The sequence below is a fragment of the Pholis gunnellus genome, assembly GCF_910591455.1.
Source record: "Pholis gunnellus genome assembly, chromosome: 22".
Taxonomy (NCBI): Eukaryota; Metazoa; Chordata; class Actinopteri; order Perciformes; family Pholidae; genus Pholis; species Pholis gunnellus.
Genome location: NC_136549.1, coordinates 4,098,089 through 4,121,104, shown reverse-complemented (window position 1 = coordinate 4,121,104; position 23,016 = coordinate 4,098,089). Strand labels below are relative to the sequence as shown.

Sequence of the window (23,016 nt, the reverse complement as noted above, 5' to 3'; positions counted from 1 at the left end):
TCATTGGTGGAGCTGAGGCGACTCGGGTAAGGCAGCAGAGGAACTTTATCTGTGTCAATTTGAACTGTGTATTAAACCTTTAAGTGCAAGGCACAAACCCTCCCTCTGAACAGAGCGTATATAAAAGGAATCACCTTTACCAAATCACAAACTGCTGATGTTGCTGCTGTCTCTGCTGAGTATTGCATGTGACAAGACCTCCACTAAATATCAAAAATCCACTTCATTTAAATCAAACCTCTAAATGCTAAGGGAGAAGCTTCTAATCCATTTAATCAACCAGAGAATCGTTTGATGATTTGGTGAGAGGTTCCGTGTCTCCAGCTGCTTTAACATTGGCGGTGGTTAAATGCCTGCTTCAATTTGCATCAATATGACACTGGAGCTATAGGATTAAAGTTCCGCCGTGTTTAATGAAATCTGCCTCAGATCTCATGTTTGATGAACTGCAAACCTGATGTAGAGTGAGCACAGAACAGGCCTGCCTCTCTGTCATAGAGCCGTGTCAACATGAAAGAGGGAGCCACTCACTGCACCAGTTATCAACGCCTATTTTCTATTCCCATGCATCAGAAGTCAGGACAGCATGTCTCATTCATCTTCAGAGGAATATCTGTCATATTAGCTGCAGTGCCCATGTACTAGGGGTAGAGCTGAATTCCAATATGGTTTTATATATATATGCATTTTAACGACTACTTATTGCATACAAATATTTTAAAAGTATGTGTTCAGGAAGGACAGGGGATCCTCGATAAAAAGGGGAATCATTTATTTTCACAATAATTCTTTCCATATAATGTATGACTATTTTGTTCAGGGCTTTCATACGCTTTCTGTAATAAAACATCTTAAATCAAAAAAATATAAAATGGGGGTCCATGGTCTAATTTCAATTTTAATTTTAGTCAGTTTAGGGGTGTTGGCATGAAAAAGGTGTGGGATCCACACCCTAGCCGCTAGCGTTGGCCTGTTGCCCTGTTGCCCTGTAACTTAGCCTGTATTGACGGCAGTGTAGTCGTAGGATATTTGCATAGTCATGTTGGGCTACTCTCCTTTTTGCAGACAGCATGATTTCAGGCACAAGTGCTGTCTGTCACCATCTGCAATGCACAATCACTTGCAGTTCAAGCATCCTACCCTGGTGCAAAGAGTTTGTAGGCCTTGATCAGACTGTTCTTTTGGCATATCCAAATTGTATCCAGATTGATTTTAGAAAGTCTGGACAGCAAAATAGAATTATTTTGGATGTGGTTTGAAAACAGATGCAATAACAAATAATTTTGCTGCCTCAAAAAATACGGACACAAATACTGGTTTGCACATCCCTACCATGTGCATACATGTACTTCTACTGTAGCACCAACATTAGATGAAACCATTCAAATTCTTTGCCAGAGGTGAAGGATTCCGAATGAATATTTCTGCTTTGTGGTGCACAGACACGATCACTTAGTCGTACCGAATCAGCCTCTAACTGAGGCAATTCTAATTTACACTCCAGGCATTTAGCATGTGCTGTTTCTAAAGCATGAAGACGTACTAAAACATTTAATATAGCAGTTACATTAACAGTTTGAAGCAGGTCAAAGGTCATCGTAGCCTGACAAATGCTTAAGTGGCTGATTCCAGATTGATCACAGTGAGAAAACCAAAGGTAAAGAGGAAGGAAGGACACGTTGGGCTTTGGAGGTTGTTTATGAAATCCCCTCACACCATAACTACCCTGGAGATATACCCAAAGACTGTACTTCAACAACTGCCAGCTTCCATCTCCACATGATCAGAATATAAATTCACTCCAGGCTAACACACACTCCTCATGCTATATGTTTTTAATATACAGCAGATCAAAAGACATTCAGTGAGTGAAACCATAGCTCACCTCACACCCCGACCATAGACTGTTTGACTTCCTCACTTCCGGCAGGCGTTATAAGAGTCTTCGTTCTGGGACCAGCAGGCTCACAAACACCTTCATCCCCTCAGCTCAGCTGTCACTTTACGAAGGGTACATCCCAAGTCTCATAGGCCCAATCCCAATGTCCCAAAGCTTCAAACCCTGAACCCTCAAGGACTTACTGACGTCACCTGGTAAGTGATCGAGTGTGAGAGACTGTGAGGGCTTCAAATGGTATGAATAGGAATGGGACAGCACTTTGCTCCAACATATCATGTTACCATGAAAACGAAAAAAAAAAGTATATTATGTCTCATACTGTGTTTATTGTTATGCACCATTCACCTAGTCAAATCACTTGTATGTGACGTACTGGTCAATAAACAGTTCGGATTCTGAAAATGTATAATTGTGGGGTTGTATTTTATACTTTGTACTCCCTGATACCTGGTCTTCCAGGCTCTTTCCTCACAAGATGAGAGGTAATTTCACATAATCTATTTACTCATTTTTGTCAAAACGGCTTCAATGACAAAAACAAATATTTGATGAATAAATCCATCTTTAACCCTTAATGTTTCTGTGTAAATTTAATAAGTCAGGCTGAACATATGGGAGCCGTCCTCTTTGTTTACCTTTTTTTTACCTCTCCATGGGTCCACGGTTACCCCGTGTTTAACGTCACATTGCAATGATTTGTGGGTAATTCCCTGAGGCTAAGTGCTGACTTACGGAAAGGGTTCATAAAGGGCTCAAAATGTCTGTGAGAGAGCCCTCAAACACTCGATGATTTGACAGTGGGACAGCCCTAAACCCTCACGGACTTCGCGGGAGTGCGCCTCAAAGTCCGTAAGGGTGGAGATTGGTATTGGGCCTTAATTGTCATTTCCTCGCTCCTCCCTTGAACCGGAAGTTGTTCTACTCCGCCATATTGACGGCCGTCCCAAAGCTCTTATTTCTGATCTGAGGAGTGATCAGAAATAAACAATAAATTGCATGTTTATAACTGGGGGAGGAGACTGTGTTCCAGTCTAGCAAGTCCTTGGGTCCTGCTGGGTCAGGGGTCGGCAACCTTTATCCAAAGAGCCATTTTGCCCTATTTTCCACCAAATAAAATTTGTCTGGAGCTATTTGATTATACGGCTTATAAAGCTGTATATATAGTTATATTATTTATACAAAAACTATAGTTTGTTGTATTTATGAAAATATAGAACAAGACAATTGTTATAACAATATCAAATTCTTATGAAGAGGAGAAAAAAACTTGCTCAGTTTGCTGCAGCAGTTGAGAAATTGCTCTTTATAATAATTAAACTCTCTATTTTCCTCCGTGACTTTTCTTTTTTTGGATTTATCCATTGATAGTTTACCGAGGGCGGGTGTCTGCAAATCATGATGAGCCACCTGCAGGGAAAGGCGCTTGACGGGTGTAATAGGATGTATAGCACATTTTAGTTGACAAAATATTAAAACATTTTTATTTAAGGTCTTTACTAGCAGCTGTTGTCCAGTTAAAGTCCGCATTTCTGCGGAGGAAGCAGCTGTTATTGGAGCGATTAGCGAGCAGCGTGTCCAGCGGCGTTATCAGACCTACGGAGCGGCCGTCTGAAGTCACGTTAGCGGCTTTGAGCAACCAATCTACTTCCTGTTCACACCGGCACCCACCCGCATGCCCAGTGTACGTGAATAGTCACGTGATATTCGATTTCAGGCGTTTAAGTCTGGACGGAGATCATTTAGAAAACGATGCTGAAACGCCGTGTGGACGGAGATCGTTTAAAAGGAAAACGTATTAGTGTGGATGTAGACTCAGGGAGCCACAACAGAGGGACTGAAGAGCCGCATGCGGCCCCGGAGCCGCAGGTTGCCGACCCCTGTCCTGGGTCATGAACAGTTCTGCGAACAGCTCAGTCATTTTTTTTTTCTCTGGTGGAGGTGATGTTGAGCGCTGCAAGTCTACTGTCTGAGTCTCTGCAGAGGTTGCTGCCTCTGTGGTGCCTGAGGCATGGCCCTCAATAAATATAAACAATAATATATTTGTTACATTATTTGATTACAAACATCTCACACTAATACAATAAAATGACACGGATATGCAAGTTTGTTCAGGAGCAAAAAAAAAAAAACAGAACCTGTTTATTAACTACAATGTATTGACTATTTTAAATGACTATATAGCATGAAACTTGTCGTGCTTTGACAAGCTTTGACACATGCATTTGGGGACAAATACTGAGGTCATAGAACCAGCAGATCTAAATTTTTCTAATGTGTGCAGTCTTTGTATAGCCTACACTGAATCAGTCAAATGTCATTTAGCAAGGAAGCTGCAATCCTGTTGATTAGCACTACTTTATAATGGATGACAAAAGAATCTGAAATGATGTTTGAAGATGGCAAGGAGCTGATTGGCTCGCCTGAAATCCATGTTATCATGATGCCAACGGGCAGCTCACCTGGGCCTTTCTTCCTGAACACAGCCTTAGTCAGCTGCATGTTTTTAACTGACTGTGTTCCAGTCTAGCAAGTTTTTAAACAAATAGATTATTATATTGTATTGTGCCTTTTAGCTGATCAATTGAATGGGCCATTTTCTGGTTTATTCTTCCTGGTGAGGGATTTTTGCGGGTGAAGTACGCAGGAATGAAGAAGCATGAGGGGACAGCTCTTTAAGTTGTTTTTTCTTTTTGATGATCGTGTTCTTTTTGGGGAACCTGCTGATATTCTACATCAAGTAAGAATGTAATTGCCTTTTACAACCACCTATAGAACACAACACACGCATACGGACTTTCTCCGTAGACACATTTGTGGTTGTACTGTGACTGCAATATGAGAACTTTTTTTTGTTCTCTTAACGTTCGGTAGAGCCCATGGGGGTGAACTTCCTTGGCTCCAGGTCATTTTAATCTGTAAAGCAGGCGAAACCGCTTCAGTCCACACCAACCACTTCTTGAGAAGCGCCGCCTGACTCCGGCCTAGAGGCAAGAGAAATCCTGTGAATGACGAGGCGATCTTACTGGCAGCCAAACTACAATGAGAGAAAAGACGCCAAGAAGAGACTGAGCGCTACTTCAACAACTGCACATTTAATGTTGATATCCAGATAGATGTTAATCATCCCAATCCTTAAGCATGCTTCCCACTGCATCTGTATGCTTTTAGTATAATCATAATAAGTAGTTTTACACCTTTGTATTAGTACTTTAGCTTAAGGGAAGGGAGTTAAGACTTTGTTAGATATCCCCTTCACAGTGAAAGACTGTTTCAGTTAAGTTTAATCTCGACAAAACACGTCTGCAATACAAATGAACAGAAAACAAAAGCGAAACCAGACCACACAGCAGCAGCTGGTATTTGGGATTCAGTGCAGGGACTCTGTTGAGTAAATGTGATTTGACTCCTGCAGGGTCCTGACTCTCTCTCCATTACCCATCACAGGCGTGAACCCTAACGAGCAGCCGGCTGGCCGGCTCCACGCCGATTTGCACCAAATTGTTTTCCTCTGATATTGTTTGATATTGTGCTGCTTGCCAGGTGAAATAGAATAACATCAAACTGCGAATGAGAATATGAAGCGGTATCATTCCCGCTCAAATCGAGGTCTGCGATGATTCATCTTGTGTAATGAGTCACCTTTTACGGAAAAGAATTGATTTGAAAATGCATCTAGCGCCAAGCTGGTAATAACCCTAACATCTTTGCCCTCTACTATTTTGTACCGCATGTTTGTTTATGTGAATATACAAGCTTTTGGGATGCAACACCCCTGAATATGAATAAGATTGCTATGCATGGAGGCTATGGACTAGACTCTGCCAAAATCAGTACCATACATCTCTAAAAAAAAAAACCAACAGTTGTGAAGGTATTGGGTAAATGTAAACTTTATTACAGTCACAGCCGGGATGGAAGTACTGTAATGGCTTTATGGAATTTATATTTCAACACAGAGAGCAATTTTTATGGCAGACAAATCATCTCAATCCTTCTTTTATTCATTCACAGTTATTATCTATTCCATAGTTAGTAAATGATTGACTTGGTTGGGTACCTGTTTGCTGGGTACACCCACAGCATCAGCAGTAGCGTAAAGTCCCTATGTTTATCTGCTGAAATGATCCATTGGTGAAATTGCGTAGGCTCCTTGTTCATGGTTGAAATAACACAATATTGACTGTAAACAGATGAAATTACCCTGGGCCCTATTCCTCATACGTGGTTCAACTAAGTCGATCAAATGTCCTATTATCCAGCTTAAATTAACTCGATGATTGACATCGGGCTATCTCGGTTCCTCAAAGGCTGATCCGCTCTCAAACAGTCTCGTTAATTCGAACCAGATGTCAGACAACAGGATCGTTGCGCGTGCCCGTCCTACTTCAAAAGGGGGAAGCATCGATCACCGAAACCATGATTTTCTAACAGTACAACGGCAAATAAACTCAAAGAAAGAGCCTCTTTTTTCTCGGCTGACGAGCAGGAGATGATCATGAACGCATATGAGGAATTCAAGACCATAATCATGGCGAAATCTAACGCTGCGAGGGCTAGACGAGAAGCATGGCAAAATATCGCAGACGTCGTTAAATGCGCAAGTATATTGGGAAAATGTATCGGTTAATTTTAAGTGCCTCATCACCCCAATCAATCAGATGATATTTCTTTAAATGTGCCTGCTGGCAGTAGGCTTAATGGAATGCATCATCCAATGAGATCTATAGCGAAAATAATTATATCAACTCTTTCAGAATAAGTAGATAAAAACAAGCCCAAAGAGTGATACGAATTAATAGATACTTCCCAGTGAGCATTTTTCCGTTTAAAAGACATTCTACGTCTACGCCCACCATTGAAAAGACGTTCAGAATTGGTTCAAAAGTGAAAGTTTTTTCGCTGACTATTCATAGACGGTAATTGAACGTACTACAATTTTTCGTCCTCTACATTGTGCTAATAGTATATCCTCATTTTAGAGGCGTACTAAGAAACCACATCCACATTTATCAGTTGAAAGCCAGTATTGCAAATCCCGTTGAAATCTGGTCTAAACCTGAACGTTTAAACAACGACTATAAATAGTCGGCGAATAAACTTTCACTTTTGAACCAGTTTTAACATGATTTCACCTCGAAATGCTCTCAGATCAATATGTAGCAACTAAATACTTAAACATAGTAACACATCAGTTTACTTACAGGACAAAAGACCAAGTGAGACAGGCAACCGTTCATTTGTATTTATTAACTTCTTGCACCTGAGAGCCCCCTATAAATACACACAATATAATGCACAATATAAATAACGTTCTTTATATATACACAACCATCATCTCCTTTTCCTGATTTAAATGTCGTTGTCAAAGCCGCACAGGAGCCGGTTTCAGAAGGTCTGCCATATTTTCAACTTGGACATCTGTAAATAAAACAAGTATTAGAAAAACATATTGACTTTTAGACCAGTTGTGAGATTGCTTTGTTTTACTCACGTCCTCCTCATCTAAACTGTGTACAGTCCCACTCGCTGTCCGCCGTGTATTTTACATGTAAAATGTTCTAAATAATAATTGTATAACGCTGGGCTACGGCGACAGTCCACAAAGTCTTCAACGTTTACTAACACATGTTGCTAACGCTAACGCTACTCGCTAACATGCTAACGCTAGCTAGCAGTCTCGCCCGCATGGTCAGCCTAACTTATTTTTGGTATTGTAATGATATTTAGGTTTACAATATATATATATCCTTGTCGGCAGAATCGATAGTGCTCGTACAGGAAGTCATCATGATGTGATAACGGATCTTGGCGATCTCGAAGAACTCTCTCCCTATAAAACGCTAATCTGACTAATATCGCTTCCTCATCGATGGATCTCTGAGGAAGGGAGCTGACACTTGTTTCCGGGGGAGTGGCAGTTTATCCAGCGGATCTAGCTCAAGCCTGCTCTGGAGCAGGTTCAGGCTTATGGATGTGTTGCTATGGTGATTTTTCCAAACTTGCTTCGAGGAACCGAAAAGCCTCACTTATGTAATCTCATCCTGGAAATTATCCGGCTAACTCAGTTAGCCACATACGAGGAATAGGGCGCTGGTTGCATGACAACATGCCATCCCTGTTTGAGCATCACTCATGGCCACAGAGGACAGAGCTGGTGGCTGTTTTCCTTTAATCCATCTCTCCACATCGGCTACATCATTTTCCATTTCATTCTGCAGAGTACCGACTCTGCACGGCTCATCATTTCACCCCCCTTGAATCAATATTAATCTCCATGTTTGGATAAAGGTTGTTTGTTTACCAATCCCATCAACAGGCCTAATCCATAGATTTACATTTGGGGTCAAGTTGTCAATTTCCATTCAGTTTCCATTAGTTCAATTGTCGTTAGGGGGTTTTGCAGGTGATGTAAGGGACTAAATGTAAGTTACTGGGTTGGCCGGAAATAGGTGAGGGTTATATTGTTTTTCTGTTGTTTTGATTTAATGGATTTGCTGAAGGGAGGGTAGTCTAAAATTTGGGGTAAGGCAGATTAGAGTGCTTTAACTGTTTTTCATTCCAGGCGTGTATTGTATTACATTCTGCCTTTGTGAGACTGATTGTAAAAAAGTAAATATGATCAAATAGATTAAAAAATATATGGCATCCATTGACACTATTTGCCTTTCATGTGTTTGAACAGTCGCTCCAGTGTAAAAGGCTTTTTCTTTTCAAAATTAGCCAGAAGGTACTAGGATTCATATGCTATTGTAGAACACAATAGACATTATAATCTTTATGGTTATTAGTTAGGGCCCGAGCACTGACCTAGTCAGAGCGGAGGACCTATTGTTTTTCGAATGTTTATTATTAGTAGGGCCCGAGCACCGACAACGTCGGGTCCGCGAGGTCCCTATTCCTCGAAAACATGAATGTGCTCTGTAAATATCATGGCAATCGGCCCATTACAACTTTTCCCCCTGTGTACAAACGACATTTTGGTTCAATATGAAAGGCCATAAGAAACTGGCTGCTAGTTTTCAAGACAGTGTCATGGACTCAAGCATTGCTAAAAAGGAAAATGACCAACTGACCAACCAGCTAACACGACCATCCTCAGACCCCACTAGGGGAACAAACGTTTATTTTAAATGCACTCTGTTGCTGAGTTCATGTGAAAGAAAAAACATGAATACAACTTCAGTCAGGAACACTCTCGTTATAGATTTTAACCATTTATTGCAACAAATGGAATACAGTTAAACTTGGCGATAATGGCTCCGCTCTTTGAATGCTCCCCGGATTAGCCAGCAGCTACTGAGCTAAGACCAGGAGCACCGAGCAATAACCCCCCTGGATTTACAGGACAGGGGTACATTTTTTTTTAAAAATACATTTCAAACATTTGCCAGAAGATGAACTAACAAAGAGGTGGAGGCTGGGGTGGAGGAGGCGAAGCTTCGCCAGCAGTGTGGTCTGTAGCAGCGTAGATGTAGAATGAATCAGTGAGAAGGAAGCCATATTTAAATAAACCTCCGTGAAGTGAGAGTGGGCTGTGATTGGTGCGTGGCCGATCGGAAGCTATGATTCAATCGGCTGGCTGTCAGCTGGTTACAGCTGGGGCGTATAACTTCCGTGTCCTGCATGAACTTACGCTAGCTTCATTTAATGAAAACTTTCCATTTGGTGTTCGTTTCAAATGTTTCCTTTTGGCACACAGAAATGATGCATTTCATGTTTCTTTGTTGTTTTGGGCAAACAGTAAGGCCAGCTAGTTGGCAATTGTTACAGACAAGAGCTCACTCTGGACAAAAATGTGGATTTTTTTTTTTTTTCTTTTAAATGCATTGCCAATGCTTATCCATTTTCGCTTGCTAGCTGTGATGTTCCCTGCCTTTTGCTGGCACAGTGCAGCATTATAATTGTTTTGGCATATTACTGATATTACTGTTATCTAATGATCAGTGGAACAATGTTATAACATTGGCAGGAAAGTGTATTTCTTCACATGCAAAAACCACAGATGTCAACCGCTTGGCGTTGCTAGATAAAAATGAGGTGATCACCTAAAGTCAGTAGGATAGACAGGACCAAAGTTCAATCCATCCAACAGTTGTTGAGATATTTCAGTCTGGACCAAAATGGTGGCTTGACAGACTGAACAACATTGCCAACCAGAAAGCAAAGAATAGTTTTGCATTTATTCCTTAAAATGTTTGACTTTAGATCAATATGAATGGTTCATAAAAACAACCTGCGGGCATTTCAATAGGTAAAGTCATCCAGTTGACTGAGAGGGAGTCAATATCAAGCATTGTACGCTTGTGTATTTTATGCATTGTATGCATCGTTTCAGTGGATAAGAATATACACACAATTCAATTAAAAGCACTAAACACTCATTTGCATATTCCAGAACTTTGACTGTGATGGTACAGACATGACCTCATCATAGAACAACTCATGTTCCACATTCTATTCACCACAGATTAAGAACACACACATTGGCAAATTCTTTCAGTTAGATTCAAGCATTGGTTCGACACACTGGTTGCTCTGAAGTTATCGTATATATATATATATATATATATCTCTCTACATATAATTAGTTCACAACTATATCAGAATGTCTTCAAAAAGTTCAGCTCGCGGAAACGATGACACGACTAGGGGGGTTAAAAGAAAGACCTGTCTGGATAGTTTAACCCCCATCAAAAGGAAAAGGCTTTCAGAAAGTGACGACCCAACCACCTCCAAGGAATGCTTCAATGCGAGAGGAGTGAAGAGGAAAGCCACAGAAGGTGGAGAGGGAACACCAACGAAGAAGAAGGAGAAAGAGGGAAGACTTGACCTCAACCTGTTTGGCAAGGAATCGGCATCCTCCTCAAAGCACTCTGAGAAAGGTAAGCTGATCATGTGAATCTGCTGTTGGGAGTGTATCCAATCATCAGTTTACTAAACACGGGGTTCAGACAGTGGTGGAAGATGTACTCAGATCTCTTACAGAAATGTACATCAACTGGGGTTTCGGTATATTGATCTAAATAGACTTCAGTTCACTTCAATTACAAAGAAAACAAATTATCCCTTCCCTCTAATGGTATCTATTTATGCAGATAGTTTGGATAATTTCTCCCAGGTTTCCTCAGGTTTTAAAAGATCTGTGTCAGAGTTTTGATTTCACCGAGGTGTTAAAGAGGAATTTCATTTTTGGTGTTCACAGCATCAACAATTGACATTTTAAAATTCAAAAGCAACATCATCTTTCCTAAAACGTACCCTGGATGGATAATCTATCGAACGCACGATAGTTTCATTTGGACTATTTATTTGGTAGAAGGTTGGTCCAATAGATACTGATTACAGTGAGGCTAGTAGATTATCCAGAGTAACAAGCAGCCTGTTTTTGGAAATAGATGTTGTTAAATGTTTCAATGCTGTGAGCACCAGAAACTAAATTGGATTCACCTTAATTGTATTGGGCTAGAGACCGATATGTCAAAAACTGGACGGATAAAACTACCTGCTTGGATAGATTACACTAGAGGACAGTGAGATATTTTATTTTTATCGAGGTTTTGGCTGGCAAACTATTTTTGAATCTGTCCACTTTATCATTTAGTATGGAGGATGTCTATTGTCCACACTCTAAATTATTTCACCATAAATTAACGGTAACTTACTGGCTTACGGTAGGTGATAGTAGGATAACTAGGTTTTACCGTGATTTTACGGTGCCAGAATGTTACCGTTTATTTACAAAGGGTGATACAACCCGCTACTTTTGCATTTAATTCCCAACAAATACATAATTGTTGCAGTTCATTACTTGTTCTCAAATAATAAAGGGACATTTGTATTACATCACAAAACTCACAATGTACTGCATGTTTAGAAGAAAATTAATAAACCAATAAAATCGTTAATGACCAGCTTAACTGAACTCATTCACATCAACAGTGTAACATTGAATTAAAGTAGTATCAAGAACAGTGTAATACAACTGCTTCACAGTCTAGCTTGATAACAAGCCTTATACACATTTATAGTTAATTTGAACTGCATGAACTCACATGAATGAAAACAATAAAGAGAGAGAACACCTTGAAAGAGGACTTGACTGCAGAGTCTGGCTGGTATCCTCAATCTCTGATGACGAATGACTGTAAAACAAACAAAATAAAAACTTTAGAAACACAATGTTCTGAACTTCTGGAAAGCTCTATGACATCCAGGATAAACACACTTAAAAGAATATTTGGGTGTGTAACTGTGGGTTCGCATGTGCCTCACATGTGTTAACATATCAGTGTAAGTCTTTACAAAAAGCTAACACAACAATACCATGCAGTTGATGTTCCTCTGGGTGTTTTTCTCCTCTGTAGAAAGCTGCGATACATCTGTGGAGGATGTGAGAGTCGGTAAGAGGAAGGCCGCCGCCGATGATGAAGGACCAAAGACCAAAAAGAAGAGGACAGACCTGACGAAGACCAGTCAGTCTGTAGATGCCTTAGAGGTTAGTATAGTGATGTTACTATTGCCTTGCTTTTGCTGCTTTATCTGTCAAAGCACTTTGTAAACTCTTTTTTTAATGGTCCTATATAAATAACGTTATTATCATTATTAAATGTAAGGTTTGACCTCATCTTAGTGTACAATTAGGATCTATATTAAGTATAATATAGGAAAGTTTCATATTAGAGCTTAGGTAGCACATATTTGGTGTTACAACTGTATTAAGACATAATATGTGTTGTTCTGTTCAGCTGAATTTCAGGCCAAATACAAACAGAAGGATCAGCTTGGTAAAGGAGGATTTGGAACTGTGTTTGGTGGCTATTGTTGAGGCTGAAACTGGTGGAGGAAGCGCAAGGCCGCTGCTGTGTTTACTTCTTTCTGCGCAGGCGCATCATAAAGTAACTCGATCCGGTCCAAATTCAAAACAGTATTTAATTAAACAATGACGACTGTAAACTGATGATGACAATTATAATCTATAATACACTATCGATAGTATGCATCTCGAGAGCAGAGACCACGTGCAACTCCCCTCACAGGCCCGACCAAGTCGGATCCTGCAAAGCGAACTACCATGGCCCGGCGCACGTCCTCGCAAACAGTCCTTTTATGTCCTTTGATGGTCGTAAAGTGTCCGGAATCTGTCGTAAAACACAAAGGCCGTCTTCTGGGGTCAGTGATTGGCTTCCAATCGCTCTGACGCCTCCTTCATCGATTCACTGCTCATCTCAATGGCTGGCCTCCTTGTGACATCACCTCTGACATCACCTCTGACCTGGGACCGCATGGTCTTACCCAGGAGTGCTCTCTGTTTTATGGCCGTCTGCTTCCCTTCAGTTGTCTCCGGTTCTCCTCCTCCTTCCTTGGCCATTTGTCCAGCACCTCTGTGTCCCCTTTGATGTCTCTTCCTCATGGCTCAGAACCCCCATAACTATGTGACTGTACTTTGGTTCAACACTTCCAATGATTATGTTAAAAGACTCCTACAAGTAAACTTATTGCAAACATATTATATCTTCTATAAGTAAACATCCTGTAAACCTATATTACATTCCATAAGTAAATATATTGTGACTCTTAACATAATTTACATTCTCATCATTGTGACAATTTCATTCACCACTAGGGGTGCTATAAATTCTACTAAATAATGCTTTTAATTCTTAAATTCTCCACACTATCGCAAAGCAGATAATCTACCTGTAAGTGTTACACACACACACAATCTTGTGCACACACACACACACACACACACACACGATATGGTCAGGGAGTGCTAACACAAGTCTTTTTTGTATCTCGTAGGTTGCCATCAAACACATTCCCAAGGAGAACATTCTCTACGATGTGGTGAGTGAGCAACACCTGCTGCTGTTAAAATCTTCTGTATTCAACACTGCACTCTGTTTCTGAATGTATTATGGATGAATCATGGTTCTGTCTCATCCTCCACTCTGTTGTGATGTTTCAGGATGGAACTGGGAAGCAGCTGCCCGTGGAGGTTGCCATCATGTTGAAACTGGCAAGTAGATCAGTGGGGATGTCAGCACCTGTGTCTCTATTAGACTGGTACGATCTGAACCAGGAGCTGATCCTGGTAATGGAGAGACCGATCCCCGCCGAGGACCTACAAATGTACATCTACACCAACAGAGGCTCCTTACCAGAGCAGGAGGCCAAGGTAAGCTGCTGGAGGATCCTTGTGTGTCTTTAACTTTTTATAGGAACTTGGAGACTACCTAAAGGATTTCTTTTGCAATTTAAGGTTTATTTTCCTAGTTTTTAGGTCATTGTTTCTGTTGATCATGGTAACATTGTATTCACCAAAGTAATTGTTCTGATGGATCAAGAAACAGTAGTGAAGGCAGTCAAACAGATGGTAGACAAAGCTCCAGGTCAACTAAACTTATTTGGAGGAGAAAAATAAACAGATGTGGTTTTTACGCAATCTACTGAAAACGTCTTGTGCATTTCAGTTTCTATGGCTTAAAGAAGGTTCTGGAAACGTTGTGTTTTGTAGTTGTAGTCAGCTCAGAGTCACAGCCATGAAAACATGTCAAACCATCCTCCTCTGTGATCCCTCATTTCTCTCTCTTTTTGTCTGTCAGATCATACTGAAACAGCTGGTAGATGCAGCAATTGATCTTGAGGAGGAAAACATTTTCCACCGGGACATTAAGTGTGAAAACATCTTGATTGAGACCAGGTCGGACGTCCCGCGAGTTCGCCTCATTGACTTTGGTCTGAGCTGCTTCGTCAAGAAAAGAGCCTCTTATCGCATCTTCCGCGGTAAGATGTCTGGCTTTACTCCTGCTCTTCACTAACTTACCCTTCTGTGACTTTTACAATTAGACACAGCTCCTCATCCTCATCACCTTATTATGTCTGTATCTTCTAGGTACCCGTGCTTACGTCCCCCCAGAGTGGTGTGATCGTCGTAGGTACAGAGCCGGACCCACCACAGTGTGGCAGATTGGAGTGGTCCTCTTTCATACACTCCACTGTGATAAAGATTTTAACACCAACATGTTCTTGAGAAACCTTGTGGGAATCAGCGAGACGCTGTCCGATGGTAAGAAAAACATACTCACGAACATGTCAGCAGAAACATATCTGTTGATTTCAGTTGACATTCTGATGGATCACTGTAGCCATTGCCCTCACCTTTCTTCTCCTTCTTTCTCTCCAGATTGCCAGAATTTCTTGCAAAGATGTTTGACCATCGACCCCATGCAGCGTCCTACCCTGGAGCAGCTCAGCATTCACCCATGGCTCACAGAAAACTACTAACACGACACATTTGTCCTCCAAATTCTAATGCTGCTCTGCCTCTTTGACAGGAAGGAGAACGTGAGGAACTCCTTCACCGTCATTCTGCAGGACAACGTTATGCTAAAAAAGAACAGCCTGTTAGTAATTGGAATTATTATATTAATATTATCTAATGTCATGCATAAGTGTCATTCAAATACTAATGCTGCTCTGCCTCTTTGACAGGAAGGAGAACGTGAGGAACTCCTGCTTTTGCAGATCTTGTAGCACACCCAGCCGTCCGAGGAGAGGAGATCTCTCTCTGAATTGCCTTTCCCGAGGTTTCTTCTCATTTTCCTGCAATCAGGATTTGGGGGAGTTTTTCCTCGTTTTCTTAGAGAGCTCGGGCTGGGCCAAATTATTCAGTATATAATGTGATATTTAACACTGAACAATGAAAATAAATTTGAGTTTTAAATGAACTTTCAAGCTCTTTCCTCCATTATAGTGAAAGACATATGGTATACGAATAAATAATATTGACAGCAATGATCTTGAAAAAATAAATTATAAGTGAATCAGGATTTGTAGATAAAGGACACATAGAGTGTTGTTTACTTTTCATTGAACATTTTAGGCCTGATTAAAAGTGTTTCAGCTGTGCGGTCAAATAAAGGCAAAAAAGCCTAAAAAAAGATCTTTCAAAGCAAAGGTACAAGGAGCTTTACACAATAATCATGACTAAAACATGATTACATTTTAAAATAAGTTCAGGGAATTAAAAGAACTACAAAAAAAACAAAATAAAAAATGAGAACTCAACAAAGTGATTTAAAATACGCAGCAAACCTCAGATCTTCAAGCAGGGAGCTCCAGAACTGAGGCCCTGACAGCTGAGACCCTGGACTGTGGTCTCGATCCAGGATTTAGGAGCAGCCAGAGAGTCCTGCCTCTGAGGCAACAGTGTGTTCGTATGTAGGGGAGCAGCAATTCCCACTACATGTTTTAAACATCATCAGAAAAATACAAAAATCAATCAACCCTAAAACTGACCAGCAACCAATCAATAGAGGCAAGATATGAGTAATATGATCTTGTCTCTTTGAATTTGTAAAAAAAAACAAAAAAACACAGAGCAACTGCATTTTGTATCAGGAGGCGTGAAATTGTTGAGTGTCTTGAAGTTCACCTTTTATGCAAAAGGGACTTTTTAAATATGTGTCCCCAGTGTGTCACACTTTATCCTCTAGGACCAGGTGCTCTGCATCAGTCAATCAGCCACGCCTGCAGGGCCGTCACCCCCCCCCCCCCACTTAAAGTCCACCAAACTTGACATGCTTGATGACTGTCATGACTTTAGGACTTCTGCATTTCAATATTAACTCATACTCATAGCGCCACCTATTGGCAACCACCGACGTAAGCAAGATTTTATAATTACAGCAGCCCAAACACTGATTTTATTAAAAGGGTTTGTGGGCACACCATGAGAAAAAGACTTCTTTGATCTAAATATGTGCAAACTAAGATGCTTGGAGACCAAAATTTAACAGTAGGTTTTCCAAACCATGTCAGTGGGCATTAGTATAAATGATCTGTCCAGAGCTTCTACATGAGAATCAGGTTAAATGTCACAATGAATGCTTCACACTACAATCTAAAGTTACAGAAGAGCTTAAAATGAAAACAGTGTTAAATTAAAGTGTTCAAGTAAAAGCAAATGATACTACTGTTTTATTAACTTTCATGTAAGTCCAAATACAATCAGGACACTGCAGGGAGTTGAACCCCATCCCAGTAAACTGACAGTCTGTTATGTTACAAACACTGAAGCGCATTTACACAGATTCATTTTCTCTATGATCTTAACAGGCTTACATTTATGATTGTATCGGAGGTACACTCAAAACATTTGAGGCTTAAGACCTGTCAACACGATCTTGTTACGCTGCTGGCCGACACAGGAAATATCATATAACTCGTGCACGCAGTGTATGATGGTCACAGAAATGCATGGCCGCATCAACCAGAGTCCTGCCTGTACCCTCGATGTGCGTGAACGTGCGAGGGCCCGACCAATGCTGCTCGCAGCTTTAATTATTATTGATATTTTATTAGAGTGAGATATTGCAGGGAGTTTATTGCGGTATCTCTTCGGGTCAAAAGAGCTTCATAACGTTAAGGGCCTTGCTATATTTTCAAAACGATATGAGATTCCCCTTCACAATTAATTTAGAGGTGGACTACAATGGCTTCTGACTCATCAGTTTTCTGTCTTTGGTCTGCGGGGGGAGCAGGCAGGAGCTCCGAAACTAGCTAGCTAACTAGCCAGCTCTGGAGATGGACAAGCTAGCTAACCAACAAGCCAGCCGTCCTCTCCGGAGCTCCCGTCTGCTCTCCTCCCGGCAAAGTAGTCTGCCAGTGGCGTATCGGCTAATATGTTCCCACTATGCACCCAACTTTCTGATGACCGTACATTTTGAGAGAAACTCATATTTCTTTCGCCATTATTCAAAAGAAACAGATAAAAGGTCTTGTGTTTACTGGTCTATGAAAATGTCAATGTACTTGGGAGGTTTCAATTCAACGCATTTCAGTTTAACACTGTGTCCCAAAGAGATTTACTTTAATATTTCAAACAGATCCATCCATCCATCCATTTTCCTCCGCTTATCCGGGGTCGGGTCGTGGTGGCAGCAGGCCAAGCAGGCTGACCCAGACTTCCCTCTCGCCCGCAACATTTTCCAGCTCATACTGGGGGATCCCGAGGCGTTCCCAGGCCAGCTGGGAGATATAATCCCTCCAGCGTGTTCTGGGTCTTCCCCGGGGTCTCCTCCCAGTTGGACGTTCCCTCCTGATGTCCGAGCTCCTTACCCTATCTCCAAGGTAGGAAACTCATTTCGGCCGCTTGTACCCGCGACCTTGTCCTTTCGGTCACGACCCAGAGTTCGTGACCATAGGTGAGGGTAGGAATGTAGACTGACCAGTAAATTGAGAGCTTTGCCTTCCGGCTCAGCTCTCTCTTCACCAAGACGGTCCGGTGCAGCGCCTGCTTTACTGCTGCAGCCGCACCGATCCGCCTGTCGATCTCCCGCTCCATCTTACCCTCACTCGTGACCCCGAGATACTCAAACTCCTTCGCTTGAGGTAGGCACTCCGTCCCCACCTGGAGGGAGCAATCCACCGGTTTCCGGCAGAGCACCATGGCCTCGGATTTGGAGCTGCTAACTCTCATCCCCGCCGCTTCACACTCGGCTGCAAACCGCCCCAGTGAATGCTGGAGGTCACGATCCGAGGAGGCCAACAGGACCACATCATCTGCAAACAGCAGAGAGGTGATCCTGAGACCCCCGAACCTGACGTTCTCCACCCCCCGGCTGCGCCTAGAAATCCTATCCATTAAAGTCACGAACAGGACCGATGACAAAGGGCAGCCCTGGCGGAGGCCAACACCCACCGGGAACGTGTCTGACTTATTGCCGAGAATGCGGACACAGCTCCTACTGCAGTCGTACAGAGACCGGATCGCCCGTTGTAACGGGTCCAGCACCCCATACTCCCGCAGCACCCCCCACAAGAACCCCCGAGGGACCCGGTCGAAAGCCTTCTCCATTTCAAACAGATTGATTTTAAAATTCCATGAAGGCACAAAAAACAAAATACAATTTTCTGCGGATAATATGCTGCAGATACCCCCTGTGCTTTGTGCATTCATTGCATCTGTCACTGCCAAAGTTTACGACCTACTTTATCTTCCATCAAAGCTTCTGTAAAAAGGATACCGATGAATGTCCCATTGATTAATACGTCAGATACCTGATGACTGAATGAGTTACACCGAGACGGATGGAGGGAAGGAGGAAGACGAGAAGGGAGCAGGACGAGGCCTGCTCCCTGTCTCATGCAAATTATCACAACAGAAAAACATTTCACGGTGATTTTCACCGGAAATATCAATCTTTGTCGAATCTGAATAAGAAGGCATCAAAACACCATCAGCCTTCTAAGTGATATTGATATTCTGTTTGCATGCCTTATTAGAGAATGCTTTGGAGAGGAGGAAACAGGAGGTGGAGGGGGCAGGAGAGTCCTGCTGTTAAATGTGCTGTTAATCAAGAGGAGACTTGGGAGGGGGGTCATCAAAGATTCACTTACTTTTATTGACTCACTTCCCCATTGGATGAATGGATGAGCTACCTCAAAGAGTATAGAAGGAAAGAGATTAAACTGTGGGGCTTTTTTTACAACCGGTAGTGCTGCCGCCATTTAGGACTGACAACGCCAATGAGCCAGTGACATTTTTTGCAAGTCTAAAGTCTTTGAGGATCAAATTCAAGTCACGTCTCAATTCTTAGAGGGACAAGTCAAGTCTAAAGTCTTTGAGGGACAATTCCAAGTCAAGTCTCAAATCTCTTATGGTTGTCGTGAGTGTTACGTTTTACTGACTGATTATATGGTAGTCTCCTCAGTCCAAAATGTCAGAGGCGAAGCTCTGCTGCTGCGCACTGATGTTGCAAAAATACGACCAATTAGCTTTCACTTTTTACTGATTTACAGTAGGTTCTACAGCTACTTTCAGAAAGGTACATTATAATGACCTTTGACCTTAAAAAAAAACCAAATGCAGTTGCAGCTGTTCACCTTTGTGGGGCGGTGTTTTGTTGCATTATAACTTCCATGCCTTGTTACCCAAACAATTATTATTAAAGAAATTAAGCTTAGTGTTGCACATTTAAAGTGAGCTGCTATGAATGCACTTAAAGCCAATGTAAGTAAGGGATGAATATAAGCAGCATTTTACTGGAGAGGAAAAGGTGCTCTAATAATTTAATATCAATTCCGCACTGCACATATACTATCAAAAGTAGATAACTTAAAGCTCTGAAAAATGCTTTTTTCAAGACAAATTCACAAACTCTTGACCAAAGTGTGTTTAGCATCCATGGTTACGCTAGCTGAGCTACGAGCATAACACCCAATGTGATGCTGTTCATCCTCAAAACTGCAGTCTAAGTTTTTGTGATGTGAATTACTGTTGCTTAAACTAATAATTTCCTTATGGATAACATTGTAGATTATTGTCTTGATGAATCGCGTGTTATAAAAAGGATGGATAAAAAAGGCCCAACAGAGCTCAAGCTGATATAATCAAGTTGGTTGTTTGGTTCAAACAACACTAAAACCCAAAGATATTCAAGTTTACCGTCACAGAAGATGAAGAAAACCAGTGTTTTTGCTTTAAGAAATAGCATCGCTTATACGATTTATCAGTTTTCATTTCTGTTCTTGTTTAGGTTGATGTGTTGAATCTGTCAGACCCCTTGACAGATTGGTATCTGAGGACGCACAATGCCTTCAACGGCCCAATCAGAGTCGAGTGTTGTGTTGTGACATGGTTTAAATGTTAGAGACCTGTGAAAGCAGGAGGAGGGGAGTCGCTGCTGGCTGTTGGGGCCCAAACAGCTTCAGCTGACGCCCTGGTAACTTGAAAAAGGACAAGTCACGACCTGCCTGGCTGACAGCTGAGAGCTGAAATATAACTGACTGATAAGTCCATCAACAAAGATTATTCTGCAACAGTTCTGCTGATCAACTTAACCCTTAAGTATTTATTTTAAGCAAGAGTGGAAGAAAGTCATTGGTTTGAGCTTTTCTAAAGTGAATATTTGCTGGTTTTGAGCCTTCTATGATAGTAAACTGAATAGCTTTGGGTTTTCAATCGGTGTCCTCTGACCAGTGTCACTGCTTGTCTCAAGCTGCTGCTGAAGAAATGAAAGTCTATGTCTGCCCTCCCGAAAAAAATCCTCATTCTAACTATACACGCAGTTGTATTTATAGATCATATTCAACACAGCGTACTGATCAAATTAAAGAAGTGATAATGAAGTGCGGATGAGTTTCTGCATGTCTCTGTGATGTAGGTGTTTTATTTCCATAAATTATCATTGATCTCTTGATAAAGACGCAAAGGAGGTTGAAGAAGTCACTGCCAAGATTTAATGAAACTGTTCTGTGTTCTCACTTTATGTTCCCGACCGTACTGATCCACTATATGCTGCTCTCATATGTGTTAACAAATACATCGTTTTAGCCATGCTAGCAAGACTTCTATAGAGACGGCTATGCCAGTCTGTTGATCTGTTAAGGAGAAAAAAATAATAGATTTTTATATTGATAGGATGTGTGATTTCATTAGATTGCTTACAGCTCCTTTCCAAAAAAAAAATATATATATATTCCCTCGTCTCTTTTCTCAGTTTTTATTTCCTCCTTTTCCTGTCACTTGTCTCTTGGAAATGTATTTTACATTTACTAAATGTGATCAATAGGACATTTAGTATTGCACCAACGTATCTTCCCTTTCAATTGGAATTGATTTATTTCTTTGAAAGACTGCTGGACTTTTAGCCGATAAGGCCGACATTAATCACCTTCGATGAAACATTCTGCTTTGTTAATCACTAGTCAGAACAGTCCTCTGCTGCTATATTACTCTAATATATGTTTGATTTCAGATTAACACTGTACAAAACAACGGTTTAAAATGTGTTTTTCTGCATCAATCAATTTTTTTTAAATAGAATGTATGAATGTATGAAATATTCACATAAATGGATGTTGTAAAGAGTTGGTGGTCAAATGTTTTCCATTCTTTTAAAAACTGTTTTACCCCCGCTCAGGTTCTACTCATCCACCCCGCTTACGATCTCTATACAAAAGGCAACAGGACACAATTTTGGTATCGGAAGCATTCTTTTTTCATTTGTAATTCGAGTATATCGACCAATCACATATGACAAGGCGTCGGTAAAATGTAGACAAACAGTCAATGTGGGGAGCAAAAGAGGTGGAGCCCATTGGCCAAATCGCCTACTGCTCAGCAGACACTTGTTCTATTTCTACGAAGACCCTCGTAAAAGTTGTGGCACCATCTGGAACGGAGAAGGGCACCATACGTTGGGGGAGAGTTGATGATGATGGAGGGGACTCCAACCTGCTGTAGCTCCCAGGGACACCAGTGAGACAAGTGAGGGAACACCTCAGAGTCACTATGTCCATTTCTACAACAATATTTGTTTAGACGCATCGATGTGTGATGGAGTTGAGCAGGGAAATAAAAAAAGGTCTCATAGCAGCATTTACCATCCGTTGCACACAGTGTAAAAGTCAACCAAGCGTCAACCTAACCTGGCAACGTATATTTATGGGACTTTAAAAAGAAATTGAATGCATACAAATTTGTGAAATGAGTCATTTCAACAAGAATGTGTGACAGGAAAGTGCAACTGTGATAGAGGGCAGTCCACACCTGGGAAGCCAACTTCAGATTGTGTCTGAAGCCTTTACTAAATGCCAATGTCAGGTGTAAGACATTTCAGATGTTGTGAAATGACGGCACTGAGCTCAGTGTGAATACGAACAATTTTCCGGGGGAGCAGTTTGAGAAAAGGTCAGTGTGCAATACAGAGCAGAGAGACAGGCAAGAAAAGGCTACAGCAACTGTGTTGGAGTCATACAAGTTCAGAGGAGAGTGAAAAGGGCAGGGAAAGAGAGACAAGTGGAGAGGGTATAAGGCAGCAAGAGCCTTGGTGATTTAACATTTCCCAGAATGCCTTGCATAGACAAACCCCAGAGAATATGCCAATTAGCACAGAAACAAGTAAAGAAGGGACAACTTATATTATCAGGTAGAAATCTAGATCTTGGCTCCAAAATCAGCTCATTACAAAATAGTTAATACATCACACGATACCTCTATGAAAGCATCATGCTTTTTATCCGTTATTTCTCAAGTCTAAACAAAACATTTCCATCAAACCCTAGAGTTTGTGCTCAATTGAAAATGTTTGCTCTTGTTTATTTCCCAA

General features: G+C 41.3%; 1 protein-coding gene across 1 annotated transcript; it reads left to right on the top strand.

Annotated features, from left to right (window-relative positions):
- Positions 1-13,566: 13,566 nt before the first annotated feature.
- On the top strand, positions 13,567-15,187 carry LOC306713828 (serine/threonine-protein kinase pim-1-like; the record flags this gene model as incomplete). Its single annotated transcript, XM_079183669.1, has 6 exons — positions 13,567-13,599; positions 13,703-13,747; positions 13,869-14,078; positions 14,506-14,686; positions 14,796-14,969; positions 15,087-15,187. Coding segments are annotated over 6 exons (744 nt in total), but the record flags the coding sequence as incomplete, so codon positions are not given.
- Between the last annotated feature and the right edge of the window lie 7,829 nt (positions 15,188-23,016).